General features: G+C 36.0%; 1 protein-coding gene across 1 annotated transcript in view; it reads left to right on the top strand.

Moving 5' to 3' along the window:
* The window catches only part of CCDC53 (Coiled-coil domain containing 53), a 42,652-nt gene that overhangs the window by 6,640 nt on the left and 13,477 nt on the right, over nucleotides 1-22,535 (top strand). Inside the window, exons 2-3 of the mRNA XM_081758169.1 lie at nucleotides 6,535-6,699; nucleotides 11,033-11,168. Coding sequence (XP_081614295.1) covers nucleotides 6,535-6,699; nucleotides 11,033-11,168 — 301 coding nt within the window. The remainder of the gene's footprint in view (nucleotides 1-6,534; nucleotides 6,700-11,032; nucleotides 11,169-22,535) is intronic.

Here is a 22,535-nt window from a genome sequence, read left to right as displayed (position 1 = left end):
TGAGGGGGAAGAGAAGAGGGACTTTTATATCTAATAAGCATGTTATTGTGCAGGGGTCCTACTGGTCAGAGAAAATGGTGTAGGTTAGGGAAGATCAGGGAAAAAGACTGGAAATCAGGGAAATTTCATAAAATATATTTTTTCCAATATTAATTGTACACTAATTTCAGTTGAGCCAACCATTATATGGAACGTTGCTCAGATTTTTATGGGAGGTAACTGGAGCAATTGATTATCGTTTATCGAGTAAATGTTCTAATATATAAATATTTACCGTTATTTATTCCTTACTTATATGTATGTCAACGTCATCCGGCACCTGTTATTAAAGGTAGGGAATTTCCTTACAAAGGTCAGGGAAATAGATTTCTTTAAAACCTTGTTGTGAGACATGCGCTTCGAAATGTTAACATTCAAAGTTTAGTTTTCACTTTCAATCCTAAGGAGTCAGCAGCGAGCATGAAATGAATTGCTGATATTTGACCGCAACATGCAACAAAAAGTTAGTCAGAAAATACACTATCGGCTTTATGTGTGTCGTGTTACGTAAGGTACTCACATGGAACGCTTGTGATATGTTTTGAAGAAAACTTTGACAGTTTACTTTTCTTACCACAATATACGAGGGCTATCCAGAAAGTAGATTACGTTTTGGAATAAAAAATCAACAAAGTATAGGAAACAAATTTTATTATATACAGATGAAAGCCACACACAAATACTACTTTTCGACATAGTCACCATTCAAATTAAGGCATTTATCGTAGCGATGTACGAGCTTGGAAATTCCTTCGTCGAAAAATTCGGCCGCCTGCGACTTCAACCACTTCGTTACCTCTTCTTGCAGCTGTTCGTCGTCATCAAAACGCTGCATAGCCAGCCACTTCTTCATTGCTGGGAATAGGTGGAAGTCGCTCGGTGCCAGGTCGGGACTGTACGGCGGATGAGGAAACAACTCCCACTGAAAAGATTCAAGAACTTCACGCGTGACATTTGCCGTGTGGGGCCGGGCGTTGTCGTGAATCAACAAGATCTTAGAGCTCAACATTCCTCTGCGCTTGTTTTGAATTGCTCTTCTAAGGTTTTGCAGAGTTTGGCAATACCTTTGAGCGTTTATTGTAGTGCCTCTTTCCAGGAAGTCCACCAAAATCACACCTTTTCTGTCCCAAAAAACAGTCGCCATCATCTTCCTTGCCGACATTGTTTGCATGCATTTCTTGGGTTTTTGGGGAGAACCTGTGTGCCCCCACTGCATTGATTGCAATTTCGTTTCACAGTTCACGTGTTTCACCCATGTTTCGTCACCAGTAACGATGCGATCGAGTAAAGAGTCACCATCCTTATTGTAGGCGTCCAAAAAGTGCAACGCTGCAGCCATTCGCTGATTTTTGTGGTCCTCTGTCAAGATTTTTGAAATCCATCTTGCACAAAACTTGTGGTAACCAAGCTTTTCGCTGATGATTTCGTGCAACAAACTTCGCGAAATTTGTGGAAAACTCAAAGAAAGTTCCGTTATTGTGAACTTTCGATTTTCACGGACTTTAACATCGACTTTTTCGACAAGTTCGGCAGTCACTTTGCTGGGTCTCCCACTTCGATCTTCGTCGTGAACATTGGTTCGGCCATTTTTAAATCTTATGACCCACTGTCGCACTCCACCTTCAGTGATAATGTTGTCCCCATACACTTCACACAGCTGCCGATAGATTTCTATCGGTTTACAGTTTTTTGCTGTCAGAAACCTTATTACTGCACGCACCTCGCAGCTCGCGGGATTTTCAATTAACGCAGACATTTCAAACAGTCACAGTATCTTAACGGAGCACAGCACGAACCTCTCACTAGCACGGCTAGATGCCGACTGAGCTGCGCAACGCTCTGACCCCAAGATGGCCGCGCTAGCCCCGCCCCTAGCGGACACAGACGAAAACGTAATCTACTTTCTGGATAGCCCTCGTATTTCACAATAACATAATGTTTATTAGATTTCACAATAGGTGCCTTCCATTTCAACTCAGGCAAAAAAATATAAAATTGTACCATCACCATCTCAGATATTGTTGAAACTTTTTTTATAGCAACTAGACATGTTTTCAAGATTTTTTTTCTTTTTTTTTTTTTCGAAAAAAATTTTCCCTTTAAATAATGGGCCATCAAAGACGGGGAGTACAATTCATGAATTGTAGAAGACATGGAAAATGGTCAACTTCGGAGCCTCACCATTCGGCTATGGAGACAGGTAGAGTTATAATTCTTGTTGTGGTATGTACATAGGGATATAAATAAACTATATTTTATTATAGTTTGGTTTGCGCATGCGTATCTTTTTGTACATAAATTAACAAATGAACGTCAATTTATCTGAAAAGTCGAAGTTCGTGAATTTTTTTCGAGCACTTCCGATTCGAATTTTAAAATTCTGTTTTCACAGTTGGTAAGACCTGATTACCCGCTTTCCGAAAAAAAATTTGTATCGCTTCTGTATGCAACCGTTTTGTCGCAAAAAATTCGAGAAATTGTAAAATTTTCAAAAATCGCCATTTTCTCGAAAACACCATATTTTAAAATTCTGAAATGTTGTCAGATGGTTCAACTTTACATGAATAATAAAAACACCAAATATCATTCTCGACCAATGCTTCATGACTTAACTGCAGTCTTTTAAAGTTAGCGAAGTTTCGTTAACTTTGATGTCACAGTTAGCAACACTGGGAACAATAAAAGTGCAATGATTTGATGATGTTTGTGGTTCACATTCATTAAATGAAGAATAAAAGGTTTTCTTGACTGTTTTTTTTATTATTATTTTGATCAAGAAGGCTCTCTGAAATAGTAAAATGGGCCTCCCTCTACTCCTCCGTTTACTTAAACCGAAATAATCTGAGGTGGAAATTACGATTACGAAACGCACACATTTCAAGTTCACTTATTTAAAATGATCTTCGGAAACAAAATTTCACTGATTTTTTTCTTTTTTCTTTATTTTTTACATGGACCAATCATTTGCTTGATTGGTGTCGTCTTCGCTAATAGCATGTAACCGTGCAGGTGCTCCAATAGGTGTTGGCTCACTCACAACTCTTCCAGGAGTGGATCTAGGGGGAAAAAACTTTTTTATTTTATATATAAATAAAACCGATCTCAGAGTTTGGAGCTCGTAGCTTTAAGTAGCAGTATTACCCCCCCCCCTCCAGAAGTCCGTCCTGGATCCGTCCCTGCGTAGCACATTGTCGATAGTCACAAATGCTGAAGGTCCATGTGGAAGAATAAACAGTGGTATAGCGTTCACCTCCGCTGCTTGGGGTCCCTGATTCGATCCCAGATCGCGCTGTGTGGGCTTTGTGGTGGACAAACACCGTGCTCGTGGGTTTTCTCGGGGCTATCCCGTTTCCTCCCACTTTCTGCATTCCACCATTTCATTCATTTCTCACAATCACCGTCTCCTTTAGCCTAACCGGCATACGCGTGGGACGTTAAACAAAGATTTCATTTCACTTTTTTTTCTTCTGCGGTTTTAATACTGTGTATCTGTATTTGCCTAAGGTTATGCCGCGTTACCACATTCTTTACACCCCCCACCCCACCCCACCCCTCAATACCGTCGCAGAGACCCTTGCATGGCCGGTTTCACTGCAAAACCACCGCTTTATTGGTCCTGTCTGCATCTCTAACATCAGAAAGCGATTTTTAAACTGGGATGCAGCACCATCAGAAATCACTGACACGGTTTGGGAAATTGTAGACACTTATTTTCTCGTATTCAAACCTTTTTCTGTAAAATATATTTTCGCTTTTCTTCGAGTATTTTTAGAATCTTGTCTATGGCTATGAGTACATGAACCGAATCGTGTGTTTATCGTCGTTTATTACAACAAAACTGTCAGTTGTTTCATATTCCGGTGATAAATCTGAATTTCACTTTGCAGAATAACAATCCAGTTTTCAACGAAGTCCACATGAAGTAAAATAGAATTTGTATCTTGAAATTTTATACGGTGCTTTTCGGTAGCAATTAATTCTCTTTGGATTTTGTAGTCATGAATTACAATTCTTACAGTTAAACAAGCAATGTATGATACGAAAACAGAAAGTGGCACAGTTTTTTAACGAGATTATTGTTTTCCCATATGGCATACGTAACACTTTCATTTTCATCAGATCAATAATTAAAGACTCCACACTTATTCCTTCCACTCCAGGACATTCACCACATTCTTGAAGAAGACAGTTGTCATTTTCTACGGATCATACTACTAAAGGAAATAGGTCACTCATGACAGCTTCAATACAGGCCTCACCTTTGATTTGTAGCAACGCAGTAGCAGCTAACTTAAAATTTGCACAATACACACACACACACACACACATACACACTTCCCTCGCAGGTTGCGGACAGACCCACTTTAGTCGAATACTGTAAAATTCCGAGTGACCCATTCTTACGTTGGGATTGTTCTGTTTAAAAAGTCAGTAAATTTCTTTGGAACGCGTAAGAAAACATTTCGATTTTTTTAACTTTTTGTCCTTTTTCGATCACTGCAATGACATCGCACTTAACTGAGACTTGGTCTGGAGCATTCCAAATCATCACTGAGGTAATAGTTCAGGCTTTTTGTAGATCATCAGAATTTATTGGATGGCCATTTCAAGTAAACTTAAAATTTGTGTGTTTCGTGATCGTAATTTCCACCTCAGATTATTTCGGTTTAAGTAAACGGAGGAGTAGGGGGAGGCCCATTTTACAGTTTCAGAGAGCCTTCTTGATCAAAATAATGAAAAAAACAGTCAAGAAAACCTTTTATTCTTCATTTAATGAATGTGAACCACAAACATAATCAAATCATTGCACTTTTATTGTTCCCAGTGTTGCCAACTGTGACATCAAAGTTAACGAAACTTCGCTAATTTTAAAAGGCTGCAGTTAATTCATGAAGCATTGGTCGAGAATGATATTTGGTGTTTATTATTCATGTAAAGTTGAACCATCTAACAAAATTTCAGAATTTTAAAATATAGTGTTTTCGAGAAAATGTCGATTTTTGAAAATTTTACAATTTCTCGAATTTTTTGCGACAAAACGGTTGCACACAGAAGCGATAAAAATATTTTTTTCGGAAAGCGGGTAACCAGGTTTTACCAACCGTGAAAACAGAATTTTAAAATTCGAACTGGAAGTGCTCGAAAAAAATTCGCAAACTTCGACTTTTCAGATAAATTGACGTTTATTTGTTAATTTATGTACAAAAAGATACGCATGCGCAAACCAAACTATAATAAAATATAGTTTATTTATATCCCTATGTACATACCACAACAAGAATTATAACTCTACCTGTCTCCATAGCCGAATGGTGAGGCTCCGAAGTTGACCATTTTCCATGTCTTCTACAATTCATAAATTGTACTCCCCGTCTTTGATGGCCCATTACTTGACGGGAAAATTTTTTTTCGACAAAACAAAAACAAAAATATGGGTCTCTTAAAAACATGTCTAGTTGCTATAAAAAAAAAAAGTTTCAACAATATCTGAGATAGTGATGGTACAATCAGCGGCAAAAAACCTGCAACATAATCATGTAACTTTATTGTGAAATGACGAAGTCTTTTGCTCCAAAATAAGTGTTCAGGGGAGGACGCCGAGGTTTATCCTGGCGTGATTCGTGCCACTTAGAAGTTATGTTGATTCCCTGTGCTGTTAGGCGTAGTATCACAATAAACTTACATTCTCATGTTGCAGGTTTTTTGCCGCGGATTGTACATGCTCTGCCTGAATTGAAATGGAAGGCACCAATATATTTCACAATAACATAATGTTTATTAGATTTCATAATATATTTCACAATAACATAATGTTTATTAGATTTCATAATATATTTCAGAATAACATAATGTTTATTAGATTTCATAATATATTTCACATTAACATAATGTTTATTAGATTTCATAATATATTTCACAATAACATAATGTTTATTAGATTTCATAATATATTTCACAATAACATAATGTTTATTAGATTTCATAATATATTTCACAATAACATAATGTTTATTAGATTTCACAATAACATAATGTTTATTAGATTTCATAATATATTTCACAATAACATAATGTTTATTAGATTTCATAATATATTTCACAATAACATAATGTTTATTAGATTTCATAATATATTTCACAATAACATAATGGTTATTAGATTTCATAATATATTTCACAATAACATAATGGTTATTTGATTTCACAATAACATAATGGTTATTAGATTTCACAATATATTTCACAATAACATAATGTTTATTAGATTTCATAATATATTTCACAATAACATAATGTTTATTAGATTTCACAATATATTTCACAATAACATAATGTTTATTAGATTTCACAATAAGATATGTTTATTATATTTCACAGAATAAATTTCTGAAATCGGATCTATCATTTTGACTTGCTCTGTATAAGATATATATATTATTTTACTGCGTATGTTTTTTAATGCTTGAATTGCTAATTTATTTCTTTATCTTATAGGTTGGCGCTATTCATCAGAAGCGTACTCTCGCTTTTGTAAATCATTTTCTAACAAACACCGTCTCATTTTTGAACAAATTTTCAAGATCGTGTGAAATGAAGCTTGAAAAATTCGAAGAACAACTCCAAAGATTGGAAGCTTCGCTCAGTATTCTGGAAACTAAGGTAAGCACGTTTAAAATTACTGAATTAAATAAATTTAAGTTGTTAATTATACAGACGTTCAAATTATTAGACTCAACATTCAGTTTACGAATATTTTACTGTTCTTACAATATTACGTGAGAAAATACGTTCGAACTTAGTCCAAATTACTACATTGTAACTTTGTCCTAATATCTAGTGCGTGTGGCATATGCTTTTCAATATCAATAAAAACAAATGCGTACATGTCACTCAAATACAATTACTATACAGTATGTATATTCAAATTGGAAACATAAAGCGAAATGGAATACTTACAAGAAAATTCTCTCAAACACAAAGATTAATATTTCGTATGAAATCCCTTATTCTTTATTAACTCTTCTATCCTTTGTGGCATCCTATGTACGAGTTTAGCACTCTCCTCGATCAATTGATGTTTGGTTGTAATGTGCTTCTTCTTTATTCCTTCATCCTTCATGAAGCTCCAAAGGTTTTCAATCGGTTCATATCAGGACTAGGGTCCGCCATGGAAGAACACTAATTTCGTTGTCCGGAAAGAATTTTGTCACAGCTTTGGCACGGTGGCATGGGGCTTCATCATGCATAAAGATGAATTGTACATCATCCAACCAGACTGCAGTCTGAGAAAGCAGTTCTTCTTCAAGAATTTGTAGATATTGGTCGTGCTTCATTGTCCCCTCTACTATATATGGTCTTCCAGACCCGAAGACAGAGATCACACCCCAGACCATGACTAAAGTAGGATGCCTCACGGTTTATTAAAGGCATTCCAACTTGAATTCCTCCCAGGTCAACGTCGCATATATTTGTGAACATTCATCAGACACGAAGACACATGATTCATCACTGAAACACACTATTCTCCAATCATGAGCAGTCCAATATTCTAGGCCTCGTGCGCATTCGAGGCGTTTCTTTGCCATGATTGGAGTAGACTCTAATTTCTGTTTTCTTTCTTGACCGCGTGCTTTTATTCCCTCGCCACAAAGAATCCTTCGAACATTTTCAGGCCAAATGTCTGCGCCATACTTAGCCATTTTTATGCTTAAGTCTCTTAGAAGTTTCACTTCTGTTTCCCAGAGCCAATCTTTTTAGTTTTCTGATACCTCTCAGCTATAGCTTTGATTTTCGTCCACACTTCTCAACCCTATTTTGGCTCTTGTTCATTCCAATAGAGATTGTACTGCCAGATTTATGTTCTATCCCAAGTCTACCAGCAATGTGTCGCCGTGTATATCTTCCTTCCACCAGAAGTATTTTGTTAACTTCCACTTTACGCGGAGAAAGGTCCTTTTGCTTTTCCCATTATGCTGCGATTACAGAACTTCACAGAATAAAAGATTGATTCACGAAACACGTCATGATCATTTTAAACTGGCTCATTCGAACTGTTGAACGCTTTGAATGTTATAACCTCTTACAACAGCAACCACAACACTTCAGACTGTAACTTGTTGATAGGAACCAGAATAGCTATCTACAACTGAAACACCACTTTCACTATTTTCCTCCGCACTAATGCCATCTGCTGTTCAACAGTGATATCATCACTTCAACTGTACAGTAAACAAATGAAGGATCCTATATTGGTGGTTTAACTTAAATTAAATATAAACTATATTAAATTAAATGTTCTAGAACTCTGAAATTGGGATTCCTACATCAACGTTGCATTTTTCGAGAGTGAGGCTAATAATTTGAACACGTCTGTAAGTAATTCAAATTATAAGAATTGACAAATGTCCGTTGGTGAGAGAGACTTTAATTCGATTTACGGTGGGAGCTGAAGTGGTCTGGTTATTGTATTAAAGCGTCGGCGTATATTTCTAGATAGCGTCAACATTGAAAAGGGGTTTAACGCTCCCGATAAATACACAACAATGAAAATGAAATCTTTGAGTTTTACGTCCCACGGTTATGCCGGTTAGGCTAAAGGAGACGGTGATTATGAGAGATGAGTGAAATGGTGGAATGAAGAAAGTGGGAGGAAACGGGAGAACCCCGAGAAAACCCACGAACACGGTGTTTGTCCACCACAAAGTTCACTTGGCGGGGGCTGGGATCGAACCCGGGACCCCAAGCACCAGAGGTGAACGCTCTACCACTGAGCCACCGCGCCCCCCAATACACAACAATGAATTGTTATATTCAATAAAATAACAACCAGTTGAGTTCTTATTTTCAGATTGTTTTTTTCCAAAATACTGTTTATTATATTTCACGCTTACGTTTTTCAACAGAATTGATTAACCCTAGGGTGGCCAAGCGAGGTACCCTACTTATATTTTTCTATGAAAGCTCTGTAAGTAATGACTGTTTGTTTTCCATTTTTCTTACAACTCACTTGAAATAAATGAACAATATAGCAATGAAATAATTTTTTTATAGATAGCGTTATTTTTCGTTAAAAGAAAAAAAAAATCCATTTTTTTAATTAATGTCCAATATGTATCCCACTCGGCTCTCCGTGGAAATAATTTAAATTATTGTAGTGCACATTCGTTCACATTTAGGCTGACACTACAGCTTCGTAACATAATAAATTCTAAGACGAATGATGTAATATTACATTACTAAACATTGAACTTGGCAGTATCATTGCGTAACAGCTAGCTAAAGCACCAGAATGAACTGTGCAGCCATGATCGAACAATAAAGAGAATCTGAACTTCTTGTATATGATTCTTCATCTGATAAGGATTATGTTGAGAATTTAGAAGAAGAAATTGACTACCAAGGTGATGAAAAATGATAGACTTTATAAATTCTCACGACCAAACACATATCACAACAATAGTACGTTTGGGTTCAGTTTGTACCCCGCTTGACAGTCCGTGGGTGCTAAAGAGCTTGTCTGTCTAAGCGTTAAGGAAAACGGACTTACTCAAATAGGCGTCATGCTTTACTGGATTTAATACAATTTCAGTGAATACTTTCACCTTCTTTAGTTGCGATCGTCATGTTTGTAGTTCAGCTTCTGTGTTTTACATCCTTACCCTTGTCCGAGGTTATGAAGGACAGACGTAGTATTAATAAGAGCTCCAAACCAAGACCTGTGCTTGAATCTCAAGCTGAACACACAGACATTTATGCAAGATTAATCCTCACAGTTTACACAATTCTCTACCACACTATTTCGCCTACAAAAAAGATGGCTTGCACACCATATATCCCGGCTTTATAAATTAAAAGACAAATTCTGACCAAAGCATATATTAACTAATAGATAATAGCGTTACAGTTTCGGCAAATTAACTTTGCCTTCATCAGACACATTATGAAATACAATTTCTAAGATTACAGCTTATATACGTCTTAAAATGAGAGGAGGTCATCCCATGAACCAATCAGAACAGCACAGGTACGACGTTAGATTGAAAAAAGATAGTAACGCTATATATAAACATGTAAGGGAGACAGAACATGAAATAAACTGGGAAGGCGTGGAGGGGCTGGAAAAGGAGACAAGAAGCATTATAAAAAAATGGAAATTTCTTATCTATTCTGCCTCTTTCCATTTTGGTCAGAATTTCTCTTTTAATTTATACAAGAAGTTCCAAAGCTAGAATGAGTGGTATCCCGGCTTTATGTTTATAGCATAAATAACGAACCGGAACTTTATATATATATATATATATATATATATATATATATATATATATATATATATATATATATATATATATACTTACATTTTCGCAGTATTTTATATGTAGTGTGTTGCTGAAGCTTCATCGTGTATATTTTGAACTAAGTGTGTATTAAAAGTCAGTGCAGGGTGTCTACCGGTAAAGAAAGTCAGAAAGGTCATTCTATCTTAAGATTGACTAAAAACCTGTTCTAACCGAGTAATTATTATTATCGTAAAGTTAAAGTTCTGGTAACTTTTGTTACATAATAGGCAGGGTAATGTATTTGAAGAAAGCAGTTAAAATCCAAAGTCACCTCAACAAGTGGCCAAATGGTCAATCAAGTTTTAATATACAGTATATCGAAACTTTTGTGCATTTTTTCACTCTAGCTTTTTTTAGTTCCTCTTTCTTTTTTCGAAAATAGAAGATGGAACATTGCAAACGTGAAGGCTTAGAAATATAAGGCAACTCGGTATTTTTCCTGACAAAGAAAATATTCAAATCTTTAATCAACGTGTGATCACTTTCTGATGTGAGTTGAGATTTTAATAGGTAGTTATATGATCTTTGCAGTCAGTCTCTCAATGTTTCAAGAAGTTTCATTTGTATCATTCAGCACTTTGTAAAAGATAAGACCTTTAAACTCTTTCTTTGATACTAAAAGTTACAGTTTAACTGATGTTTTTATGTCTTATTAGTTGTCATCCATTCCTGGCTTGGAAAACGTGTCTCCGCCTCAGGCATCCGTTCCTGCATCAAGTGAGGAAGCAAATGTTACTGCGGCTGTCAGTCAAGCAGAAAAGTCACAAGTTGTACAGAACCATACAGGAGGAGGTATTTTCACTATTATCAGTATTAGTAGTTTAGTATAGTAAACAAAGTATCTGCCTTATTTTTCTTAAACATAATTCTATGACTAACATCTTTTTATGCTGCATCATTTAACAAAGTGACAAGTTTAAGAGATCTTGTCCTTACTTCTTCAGTCACCAATGAAAGAAGGCTGTAAATGTCCATAAACTCATGTCAGATCAGGTACCATTTGCGCAAAATTATAAAATTGAAACAAAGGAAATTTAACCACAGACGAAATGACACCATTTTGAACTTTTAAAAGAAAATAATTTATTACTGCTTGTAGTACATGATGAATCAATTTACAAACAACTTTTGACAAAAAAAAAAAAAAAAAAAAATGTTTATTCATAATATGGCTCATGTTGTTATGTTATGTCGTTTTCTTGTTTAAAATAGTATTAAAAAGTTCCATTTTTAATTTTCAAGATTTAAAGCACTTCTTACAGAAATTGTGAAGAGAAATCTACTTGGACAAACAGAAATAACATTTAAAACAGATCTTCCAGTTTGGAGGGTCAGAAATACAGGGTGACAATTAATGAATTATATAAAATAAAACCGTCATAATTTCTGAACGGTTCGCGTCATGACGTCCAAACTGCGTGGCAGAGCACAGGGCATGATGGGAATTCGTATGTGCATGTGTACGCAACGTGTTGATGTCGAGCATTTGCAAGTGAAAATGTCACGGTATAACGTTCAGGAGCGTATAGCACTTGTAAAAGCCTATTATGCAAGCAATAACAGTTCGATTGCGGCGCAAAAGAAGTTTGCGACCGAGTACAAGTTAATCCTTTAACTACTTACGGAACACATGTGTCCCGTGAAAAAAAAAAAAAATCAAATACCGTTAACCTTATTTCAAATCTGAAACACACATTGCTTTCCCAATAGTTCAGGTATGACTAGGAGAGTCTTTAGCTTTCAAAATTATCAGCAGAAGTCAAGAACTTCGCAAAACAAAGGAGGAAACCTTTGTTTTTCGTCAGTTGCTTATCAGAAGTCGTTGTATATTGTTGTTGTGACGTAGTTTAGTTATTGAAGGTTTTTATTGTGTTATTTCATGTGAAACGACTCTTATTTCTCTGCGGAGAGCATATATTCGAAGATTTCAGTTCTCATTAAGTATGTAAAACTTTATATATATATATATATATATATATATATATATATATATATATATATATATATATATATTTCCTTAGAGGGTTACACCGTGTGCCATTGGTCATCCTTGGTGGATTATATATATCCCAATGGTACTGGAAAAATATTTTCAGTCCGCAATCTACCACGGTTCTTTTAGAGACGATATGCCGGATGCACACAACACAAGGTTTGAGAAGAGAACCAAAACTTCCTGTGACGTTTGTAAAGTACCACTCTGTAAACAATGTTTTACACCTTACCACTCATAAATGGATGGCAAGTCTTCATTATGCTTGAATTGTAAGTGATTTACAAATAAAACATTGTGCTGACTCTTTGTCGCTGTGTTTCCTTTCGTTAGCTAGAATACCATTGGGACAAATATATCCGTCTTGTAAAACCAGTGGGACATGTATAACCCACCCCTCTGTTTACCTTATGAAAATATCCAGCCGTGAGTAACTTATAATGTGCCTATCTAACACGTATATCATAAATGTATATACAGTATAAAACAATCCTTACATAGAAGAAAAAAATGGTAGTCTAAGGGTTAAAGACAACCGGTCCAAGTGTGCTAACAATCAAGAATTTGATTCCCAAGTTTGAGAGAACAGATAGTGTTTGTGATGACAGTGTTGGCAAATTCGGTCGACAAAACGCCTGAAAACACCGCGAAAACACGCGCTGTGTTTCAAACCAGCCCACGGACATCGATCAGAAGAGCTGCACAGCAGGTGGGAATTAACCGAGAGACCCTGCGACAAATTGTTGTTGAAGACCTGCATCTCTTCCCATACAAAATTCAAACCCATCAGACATTAAGCTCCGTGGCCATGGAACAGCGGTTGCTTTTCGACAACACTATTGTCCAGAGGATTGACGACCAGGAATTTGATGTGAATATGGTTTGGTTTAGCGACGAAGCGCACTTTCATTTGGATGGGTTCGTCAGTAAGGAAAATTGGCGCATTTGGGAGACTGAGATTACGCATTTCGCAATGGAGAAGTCTCTCCACCCTGAACGGGTGACGGTGTGGTGTGCAATGTCCAGCCATGGAGTAATCGGTGCGATATTCCTTGACGGCACGGTGAGTACTGTACGATACATGACGGTTTTGGAAAGTGATTTCATACCCATTATTCAAGGGGACCCTGATTTCGACAACATGTGGTTCATGCAAGACGGAGATCCAGTGGCGGACGGACCATGGGAGTGTTTGACGTCCTGGAGGAGTATTTTGGGGACCGCATTCTAGCTCTGGACACTCAGAGGCCACTGGAAGGGAACTCGCTTGGGCGCCATATTCCCTGGATCTGAATCCATGTGACTCATTTTTGTGGGGTTATGTTAAGGACAAGGTGTACAACAGTAACCCCAAAACCATTGCCGAGCTGAAAACTGCGATTCAGGAAATCATCCACAGCATCGATGTTCGACACTTTGGCGGGTCATGCAGAATTTCCCTGTTCGTCTACGCCACATCATCGCCAGAGATGGCAGACATATCGACCATGTCATAACCTAAATCCGAATGACTGTAGTGCCGTTTACATGTGCAATACAGTTTATGTACTACGTAGTTTGTCAGTAATTTCCGTTTTATTTCATATAGTTCATTAGTTGTCACCCTGTAGATGCCTACGTGCAAGCAGTGTTGCCAGATTGGACGATTTTTCTAAGTCCCCTGGCTACCAGAATTTTAAATTGGGCGACACAGTACTTTTTGAGCTAGTTTTGTTTGTTTAGTATTCTATTCACAATGAACAACAGTTTTACTAAAACTAACATGATCGATACTAGTTCAATTGTTGTTTTAGTATTTTTTTAAATCTCCAGATCTGACAACATTAGGTTTTTTGTTAGGTTTGCGCTGTTGTATAACGAGATACTTTGTATCGGCTCATAATTACATATATCTCGGGCAGAAAGTGCTTTTACACAAGCACTATACCTATTATAATGTTAATTAAATAACAAAAGAAGAATGTTCTAATATATATATAAGAAATATACATTATTGTGTAGTTGGTTGCTATGTCGTTGTTTATAGATACTCACTTAACATGTTTGATTGCAAGACAGTTTGTGTGAATATACATTAAAAAGGAATCAAAGAATAAATTATTTAATATTCATCATGGACTTGTAATTTCAGTAGAAAAGGTGAGCATACTAGTGAATATAACTTCAGAAGATATTTTGAGGTGTAAACGATTATCTGCCACTAGAGATATACCTCTATTAACTGAACCAGGGTTAACGACTACCTTTGGTGAGTCGTTGTAAAATTTTTGGTTTACCTCACCCGGGAATCTTGTAAATTCATATCCCGAAGTCTAAAGTAAGGGTGAATTTACCTCAGTAAGAAGGTTCATGAATACGAACTCAACTATTCTTAGAAGTGGTAGAGTAATTACAAGAAAAATCATGATTGGTGAGACAGTAGAGAATGAAACTGTTGATGATGCTAACAACGGGCAGAATATAGCTCCTATTGCACCCGGAATGTTGACATTAGAAGACAGAATTCTACTAACATTACAGCGACAGGAACAACGACTGGAACAAAATTTAACTCAGATGTCTAACGAATTAAAACAAACGGTACAGCAGAAATCCGAAGAATCTAGTAGACAATATGAAGAATTAAGTAGACGATTGGAGCACATAGATCAAAAGTCAGAAGAATTGAGTAGAGGATTAGAACAAATAGATCAAAAGTCAGAAGAGACGAAACAATCGGTTATCCAAGCTGTGAGGGACATCACGTTACAATTCGATGAGAAGCTAAAAAGATTATCTGAAGATTGCAAGGATAACTACGATCATGTAATCCAAGAGGTCAATAGTGTAAAAAAGGATTTTGTAGTAATAGAATCTTCTGTTCGTCAGCAAAAGATTCAGGTGACAGATAATTCTAACCAAATACGTGCAAATACACAATTGATATCTACCTTACAGGAGGAAATTAGGACGTTACAGATTAAAGACAACGCATACAACAACAACAACATGGTTAATGATCGTTTGGAGTTCCCTCATTCACAAGAGATGCCCTCGCATTCACCCGCAGCAGATCGACGTGAACCTTGCGTTATCTCTTCTTCAAGTAATCCATCCGATGAGAACATTATTTTTGAAAGAATTCAACCAAGGAATATAGATGGGCGGAAAAGAGATGGTAGAACCACGCATAACGCAGTAGGTAGAAATTTTCACTCAACACGAACACGAAATGGTGAAAGAAATGTAAAGTTAAGTGTAAAAATGAGCGAAATACGTGCTATGAGTAAGTTTAGTGGTAGATGTAATGAAAATGCTACTTCTTTCCTAGAAAAATTTCAGGACGAATGCAGTATAATGTGTATAGATAAATCTCAATATATGAAACTAATCCCTCATTTATTACTCCCACCGTGTTCTTTATGGTTTAAAGCAGTACGGGAACATGTCAGTACATATGAGGAATTCAAAGCAGCGTTGATCGCAAATTACGAAAACGACTTTTTACTTGCAAACAGAGATGCTACGATTAGAAACCAACCTTTTAATCCTCGCTTGCACAAATCTGTTGTTGATTTTGTTGTAAACACTTATAATGAATTAAAAGTCGTAAATCCACTGCAATCGGAATCTAGAGTGATTGCATCTATTCGAAATCTACTACCGTTTAAATTACAACAAATCCTGTTTTCTACGCAATGCATGAGTTTTAATCATCTATTAATGCTTGTTCAATGTTATGAAACTCAATACCAGGCACAGAATCATCAAGCGGGAGTAGGCAAAATTAAAAACAATTCAGATAACTTTAGATCAGTACCAGTCCGGAATCTAAATATCCGTAATGTAGACGATACGGAACATAACCTAAATCGAGTAAATTTAAACAATCAGAACAATCAGAATAGGCAAAGATATGATGGGAATCCACTTAACCTAACTAATCGTGACAATAATTATGTCAGACCATTTAATCAAAGTAGATTCAAAAACAGACGAAATACATGGCGAAATTCTAGAAATACTGTAAACTACATTGATAGACGTAACCGTAGTTCAAGAGATGGCACTTCGTATCAAAATCAAAATAATGACACAATTCCTGTACAGAATAATAATGCGGGACATAATCATGATTGTGCGGTACAATGTACTTTATTGGAACCATATACGAATATGAATTTAAACTGACTGGAGCTGATGTGGTAGGGGTTAAACCCATATCAGCTATAGATTCTTATGAATATTCATCTTCAAATTTATGTATTGATTCTTATGAACATTTCTCTTCAAATTTATGTGGTAATGTCAATAATGAAAACAACCCTTTACATGATGTATTTGTAAATAATGATTCGGAAATAGCAGTCAATAGATGTCAGTATCAATTTATGCCTGTAGTAAATCGTTGTTGGTTTAAAGATGATAATGTCAATGATGGTTTTGGTGTTGAAGAAAACTTTGTATTTTTAAAATCATATAGTACTGCTAGAATACCTGTCAAAATAAATGGGTTAAGTACAGAAGCTTTATTGGATACAGGCGCAAATGCATCTTTACTATCATATTCGTCATGGAAAGCAATTACTAGTGATTACTCGAATTCTAAGTTACAAAAGGCAGAGAATCTCATTATAGTGGATTTTACCGGTAAACATAAAAAAAGAGTAGCTGGAATTACTCGTGTTACAATAGCTATTCAAAATTTTGAAATATCTATTCCTATTCTAGTGATAAAAGAACTGAATGAAAAACTAATCATTGGTTTAGATTTATTGTCTCAATTACGTGTCATGCTCGATTTCGGAAATCAAACATTAACTATACCCGGCATACCTCAAGAAATCGTTCAGAAGCTTCTTCCTAAATCTGATGATATTGCTTGTCAATATAATAATGTTCCTAATGTATTGAATAATGTTTCTGTAAGTTCAGAAAGTGATCAATTAAATGATTCATTAACACAAGTCACGCAAAATTTGATGGACTCAAAAGATGATGTATTGTTTTCTGAGTGTGTTAAATTACTTGAAAGTAGCCTCGATTTTATGGATGATACAGTAAAAACTCATTTTAAGGATATCTTATACAAACATAAAAATGTCTTTTCACAACGTCCTGGATGTTGTAAGGATTTTGTTTATTCTTTTAAAGTTAAGACGGACAAACCTATTGTGACTAAGCCATATATAATTCCCTACCGATACAGGGAAAATGTACGTCAGCAAATTGCAGACATGTTAAGAGATGGGATCATTAGGCCTTCACGAAGCATTCACCTTAATCCGTTACATGTAGTTCCTAAGAAAAATGGTTCTCTACGTGTAGTTTTGGATTTGAGACGTACGAATTGTCATATTGACTTGGAACAAGTGAGGTATCCTCCAGTGGAAGAAATATTAGCCTCTTTACAGGGGAATGCAGTATTCGGAAATTTAGATTTAGTACTGGCTTATAATCAGGTCGAATTACATGAAGATTCGAAACCTTACACAGCATTCAGTTTTGAAGGTCATTTGTATGAGTACAACCGTGTAGTTTTCGGGCTTATCAATGGTAGTGCGGCGTTAGCTTCCTGCTTAAATAAAGTCTTAGGTCAAGACTTACGCAGCAACGTGATTACCTACGCTGACGACATTTTGATAATGGGAAAAAAATCCGCATGAATACTTAAAATACTTGGATATAGTTTTAGATAGATTGGAAAGTTCGGGTCTTACTATTAACATACAGAAATCCAAATTTCTACAAAATTCCATAGAATTCCTTGGCTACCAAATTGATGCATCTGGTTTGCAGTTCAGTCAATCTAAAGTACAAGCCATAGAAGATTTGCCTGCACCGATGAATGTGAAACAGACACGGCAAGTATTAGGACTCTTCAATTGGTTTCGCAAAGCCATCCCACGATTTGCTGAGATAGCCCAACCTTTATTTATGATTATAAAGAAGGGAGTACCATGGCAATGGGGTCCGGTTCAAGAACATAGTTTTAATAAGTTGAAGGAGAGCGTAAAGCGAAACATCCATTTGAATCATCCTCGATATGATGTTCCTTTCTATGTCCAGTGTGACGGTTCTCAACTTGGAATCTCTGCGGTACTCTGGCAACCTAATCCAACCATCAAGGAACCGGCCGTTATTCATTGTGCTAGCCGTACTTTAAAGAAAGCTGAGAAAGGATACACCACTACAGAAATCGAATTATTGGCCGTACGTTTTGCAGTACAAAAATTTGCTCCATATCTCAGTGGATGCCATTTCATAGTACTTACCGACCATAATTCATTACGATACCTTAACAGTATACAGGGGTATAATAACAGACTACTTCGTTGGTCGTTGGAGCTTCAGTCTTATGACTTTGAAGTACAACACATTAAAGGAGTAGATAATGGACCCGTAGATACTTTATCACGTCTGTTTCCTGGAGAAGAACAACATATCTTGTCCATCAACGAATTTAAGGTCTTACAGGATGAAATAGCCACCATTTCAATGGAAGATCTAAGAGAACATCAACTGAATCATCATGAATACAACCAAATCATGAAACATTTGTCTTCATGCAGTGCGGAATGTAATTGCCCCAAACAATGGAATTCCAGATTTAAATTATCCAACGGAATTCTACTTATTAAAGATTTTAAATTCAAGTCTAGAAACAAAATTTGCATTCCACCTACGTTGACAACCCGCATATTAAAAGCTTATCATGACGATTTCGGTCATTTTGGTTATGTAAAAGTATGTGCCTTGATTAATAAATCTTTTTATTGGAGAGGAATGAGAGTCCAAATCAAGAATCATATCAAGGACTGTATTGAATGTATGCGAATAAAACATAACTACCAGGCTGTACAAAAACCGATGCTATCAATAACTCCAGAGAGACCACATTCGTTCATATCCATTGATCTATATGGACCGTTACCACGAGCAGCTACAGGAGAAACTTATTTACTCACCACTATGGATATTTTTTCGCGCTATGTAGTAGCTTACCCTCTACGTAGAGCAACTTCCGCTGCCATCATAAATAAAATTTTGAACGTATACATTCCACATTGTGGTCCTGTCGAACACATATTATGTGATAATGGTTCACAGTTCAAAAGTGATGTGTTTATTAAAGCAATGAACAAGGCTAACATTAAAATTCATTTCGTAACTCCGTACCATCCTAGAAGCTCTATTGTAGAAAATGTGCATCGTAATTTTGGTATGTTGTTTCGACACTTTTGTAAAGATAAGCATGCCGAATGGATTAAGCATGTCAGTCAAATCACGTATCTTTTGAATCATTCGATATCAGACACATTGGGCGTGTCTCCTGCTAATGTACATAACGGTTCTGATCTGATTTTCCCTGTGGAACAACATTTTAATGTCAAGTTAGAAGATTCGGCAATCGTAGATTCTTCAAGTTTAGTGAATATGGTAAAAATTAGAAGACACAACAAATTTTTGAAGCGTAATTCTCAATTAGAGTCTCTACAAGAAGGAAAATATCGAATCAAGATCAATGACTTAGTTTTTGTTAAACAACATCCACAAAGTAATGCGTTGTTAAAGAAGATTTATAAATTTTGTGACATTTTCTCAGGTCCTTATTTTTGTTTCAAGGAAATAAATCCTAAAGTTTTTGAATTGTTGAACACTAAAACGGGTACGTCAATTGGACTTCGTAATATAGATGAGTTGAAGGTTTGGAGACCTACCCAGTATACAAGAGAAAAATGGATGCGTCTAGTAAAAAAGTTAGTTGCACCTGACATTCTTGCTCAAATAAATAAGAATGAAGGAGACTAAAGGAAAAAAAAAAGGACTTCTGTTTGTGTAAAAATAAATTTATTTTTTTTTCTTTTTGCTCGTCCGAGCATAGGTTACATTTAATTTTTGATTTTTACTTAATTTAATTTTCTTTAATTCTCATTAACAAATGATAATTTCCAAATGATTTTAATTCTGTCTTTTTAATGTGAAGAATTATAATTCGATTCATAATTGATTAAACACAAAGGTTAATTATATTATATTGATTTGTGTTGAAACTTTGTTGTCCAAGATAAATGATAATGGAATTAATGTTTTAGTATAAATGTATTTATATAAAGTAATTGAACAAAGTGATATATGAGGGGCGATCAAAATGTAAAGAACAACACTATTCTTATGTCATTATTATAAACGGACCAGTGGTTCTTAAATATAAAAGTCAAGCTCCCATGTAACTTTTATATTTAGTCCCTTTATCGGGCGACATTTTATATAACGAGATACTTTGTATCGGCTCATAATTACATATATCTCGGGCAGAAAGTGCTTTTACACAAGCACTATACCTATTATAATGTTAATTAAATAACAAAAGAAGAATGTTCTAATATATATATAAGAAATATACATTATTGTGTAGTTGGTTGCTATGTCGTTGTTTATAGATACTCACTTAACATGTTTGATTGCAAGACAGTTTGTGTGAATATACATTAAAAAGGAATCAAAGAATAAATTATTTAATATTCATCATGGACTTGTAATTTCAGTAGAAAAGGTGAGCATACTAGTGAATATAACTTCAGAAGATATTTTGAGGTGTAAACGATTATCTGCCACTAGAGATATACCTCTATTAACTGAACCAGGGTTAACGACTACCTTTGGTGAATCGTTGTAGTTGCAGTATGACAGACCGTGTTGCTGTCTCAGTTAATACCTGAGCCTAATAGCTATGGGACCTCTGTAAACATGAACGTCACAAATTTAATTGTTACTGTATTATCCATATTGACCTAATGCGTAAGTAGAGTTAGAATAAATCTTCGAAAATTCGTGGTAACCAAACAAAAAATTAGCAAATGAATTAAAGAAGTCAGGAATAACAATGAATAAACATACTGTAAGCGTTGTGAAGTGTATTTCAGAGTCCACAAAACTAACTTAAGCAAACATGTCCCCTTGAAAATCAGAAGTCTTCCATTTTATAGTATAACCGCCTACCCAGTTCATTGCACACTGCAGTTCTACTGCACCCACTAGCGGATCCAGAAGGATCGTTTGGGAGGGGCGGTTCGCTTCCTGGAAGATGAACGTAGTCTGAATGTGGCCAGAATTCTAATTTGCAAGAAAGAGACGCATATGAGTCCGGGGCTGGAGGAGGTGTAAAAGTGATTCCCAGATTCCATATTGGGACCCGAACTTGTATTTTTTTAATATGAAAGTATATGCTTTCTGTAAATTTAAATTAAGTACGGACTTCCGTTTTGGAAGCGAGGTGGTGAGATGATTCACTTCACACATAGTCACTGCAATATATCAGATACACTGTCTTGCACAGCACTTGCATAAAAGAAAATACTGTATTGACGATGGCCTTCATTTTAACGAAAGAGTGTACAATTTGCTGTAATAATTTATATTTTGAATAACAATTACGGGACAACAGTTGCGAAAAAAGACAGGCTCGGTCTACGCAAAAGTAGATAACAAAAGTATACATGCATCAATAATGATACAAAATTCATCTATCTCTATATTTGTGGGGTCCACGAAACATAGTATAATTATAGCTATCCCTACAACAACAATAAAATTATATTATACTAGCCTTCGCTCAGGTGGGGCTTTGCCCTGAGACCCCCTATTTGCTCGGCATACAGCCTCGCACAATATAGCAAATGCTCACTGGCGCAAATCTGGGGGGCATGAGGAGGACTCCACTCCAATCTTGGAACTGGGGGAACTGCCCCCCCAATAATCCGATTTGAAATTTTATCTTTTGGGAAGAAATGTGATGATTTGTGTCCGATTGCCACAAAGGAAAGTGAGATGAAATCTGCCTCCCCCCCAGAATAAGCCTCAAATATGCCTGCCTCCCAATGTCCAAGGAAACTCTGCTCTCCAGAACCCTACACAGCATTGTTTTGCAACTTTACAAATATTTTGAATATCGCTTAAAAAAATATGGGAACGGTCTTACCCATTCCCCCCAATGTTGAAGACAGATTTGCGCCGCTGCAAATGCTCTTACGTGATACTGTGGCACAATATTTCGCGTTCTTCCTTCTGTGTTTTCATATACAATTGAATTGAGCTGAAACTCTGTCATGAAATTCAAACACCTCGTAAGGCACTTTAGTGAACCACCTCTTTTCCTTCCTTTCTACGTTAAGTGGCAAACAAAC

Source organism: Thermobia domestica, chromosome 5, assembly GCF_964235325.1.
Source record: "Thermobia domestica chromosome 5, izTheDome1.hap1.1, whole genome shotgun sequence".
NCBI classification, from domain to species: Eukaryota; Metazoa; Arthropoda; class Insecta; order Zygentoma; family Lepismatidae; genus Thermobia; species Thermobia domestica.
The sequence above is the reverse complement of the archived record's forward strand: the minus strand, read 5'-3'. Positions and strand labels throughout refer to the sequence as shown.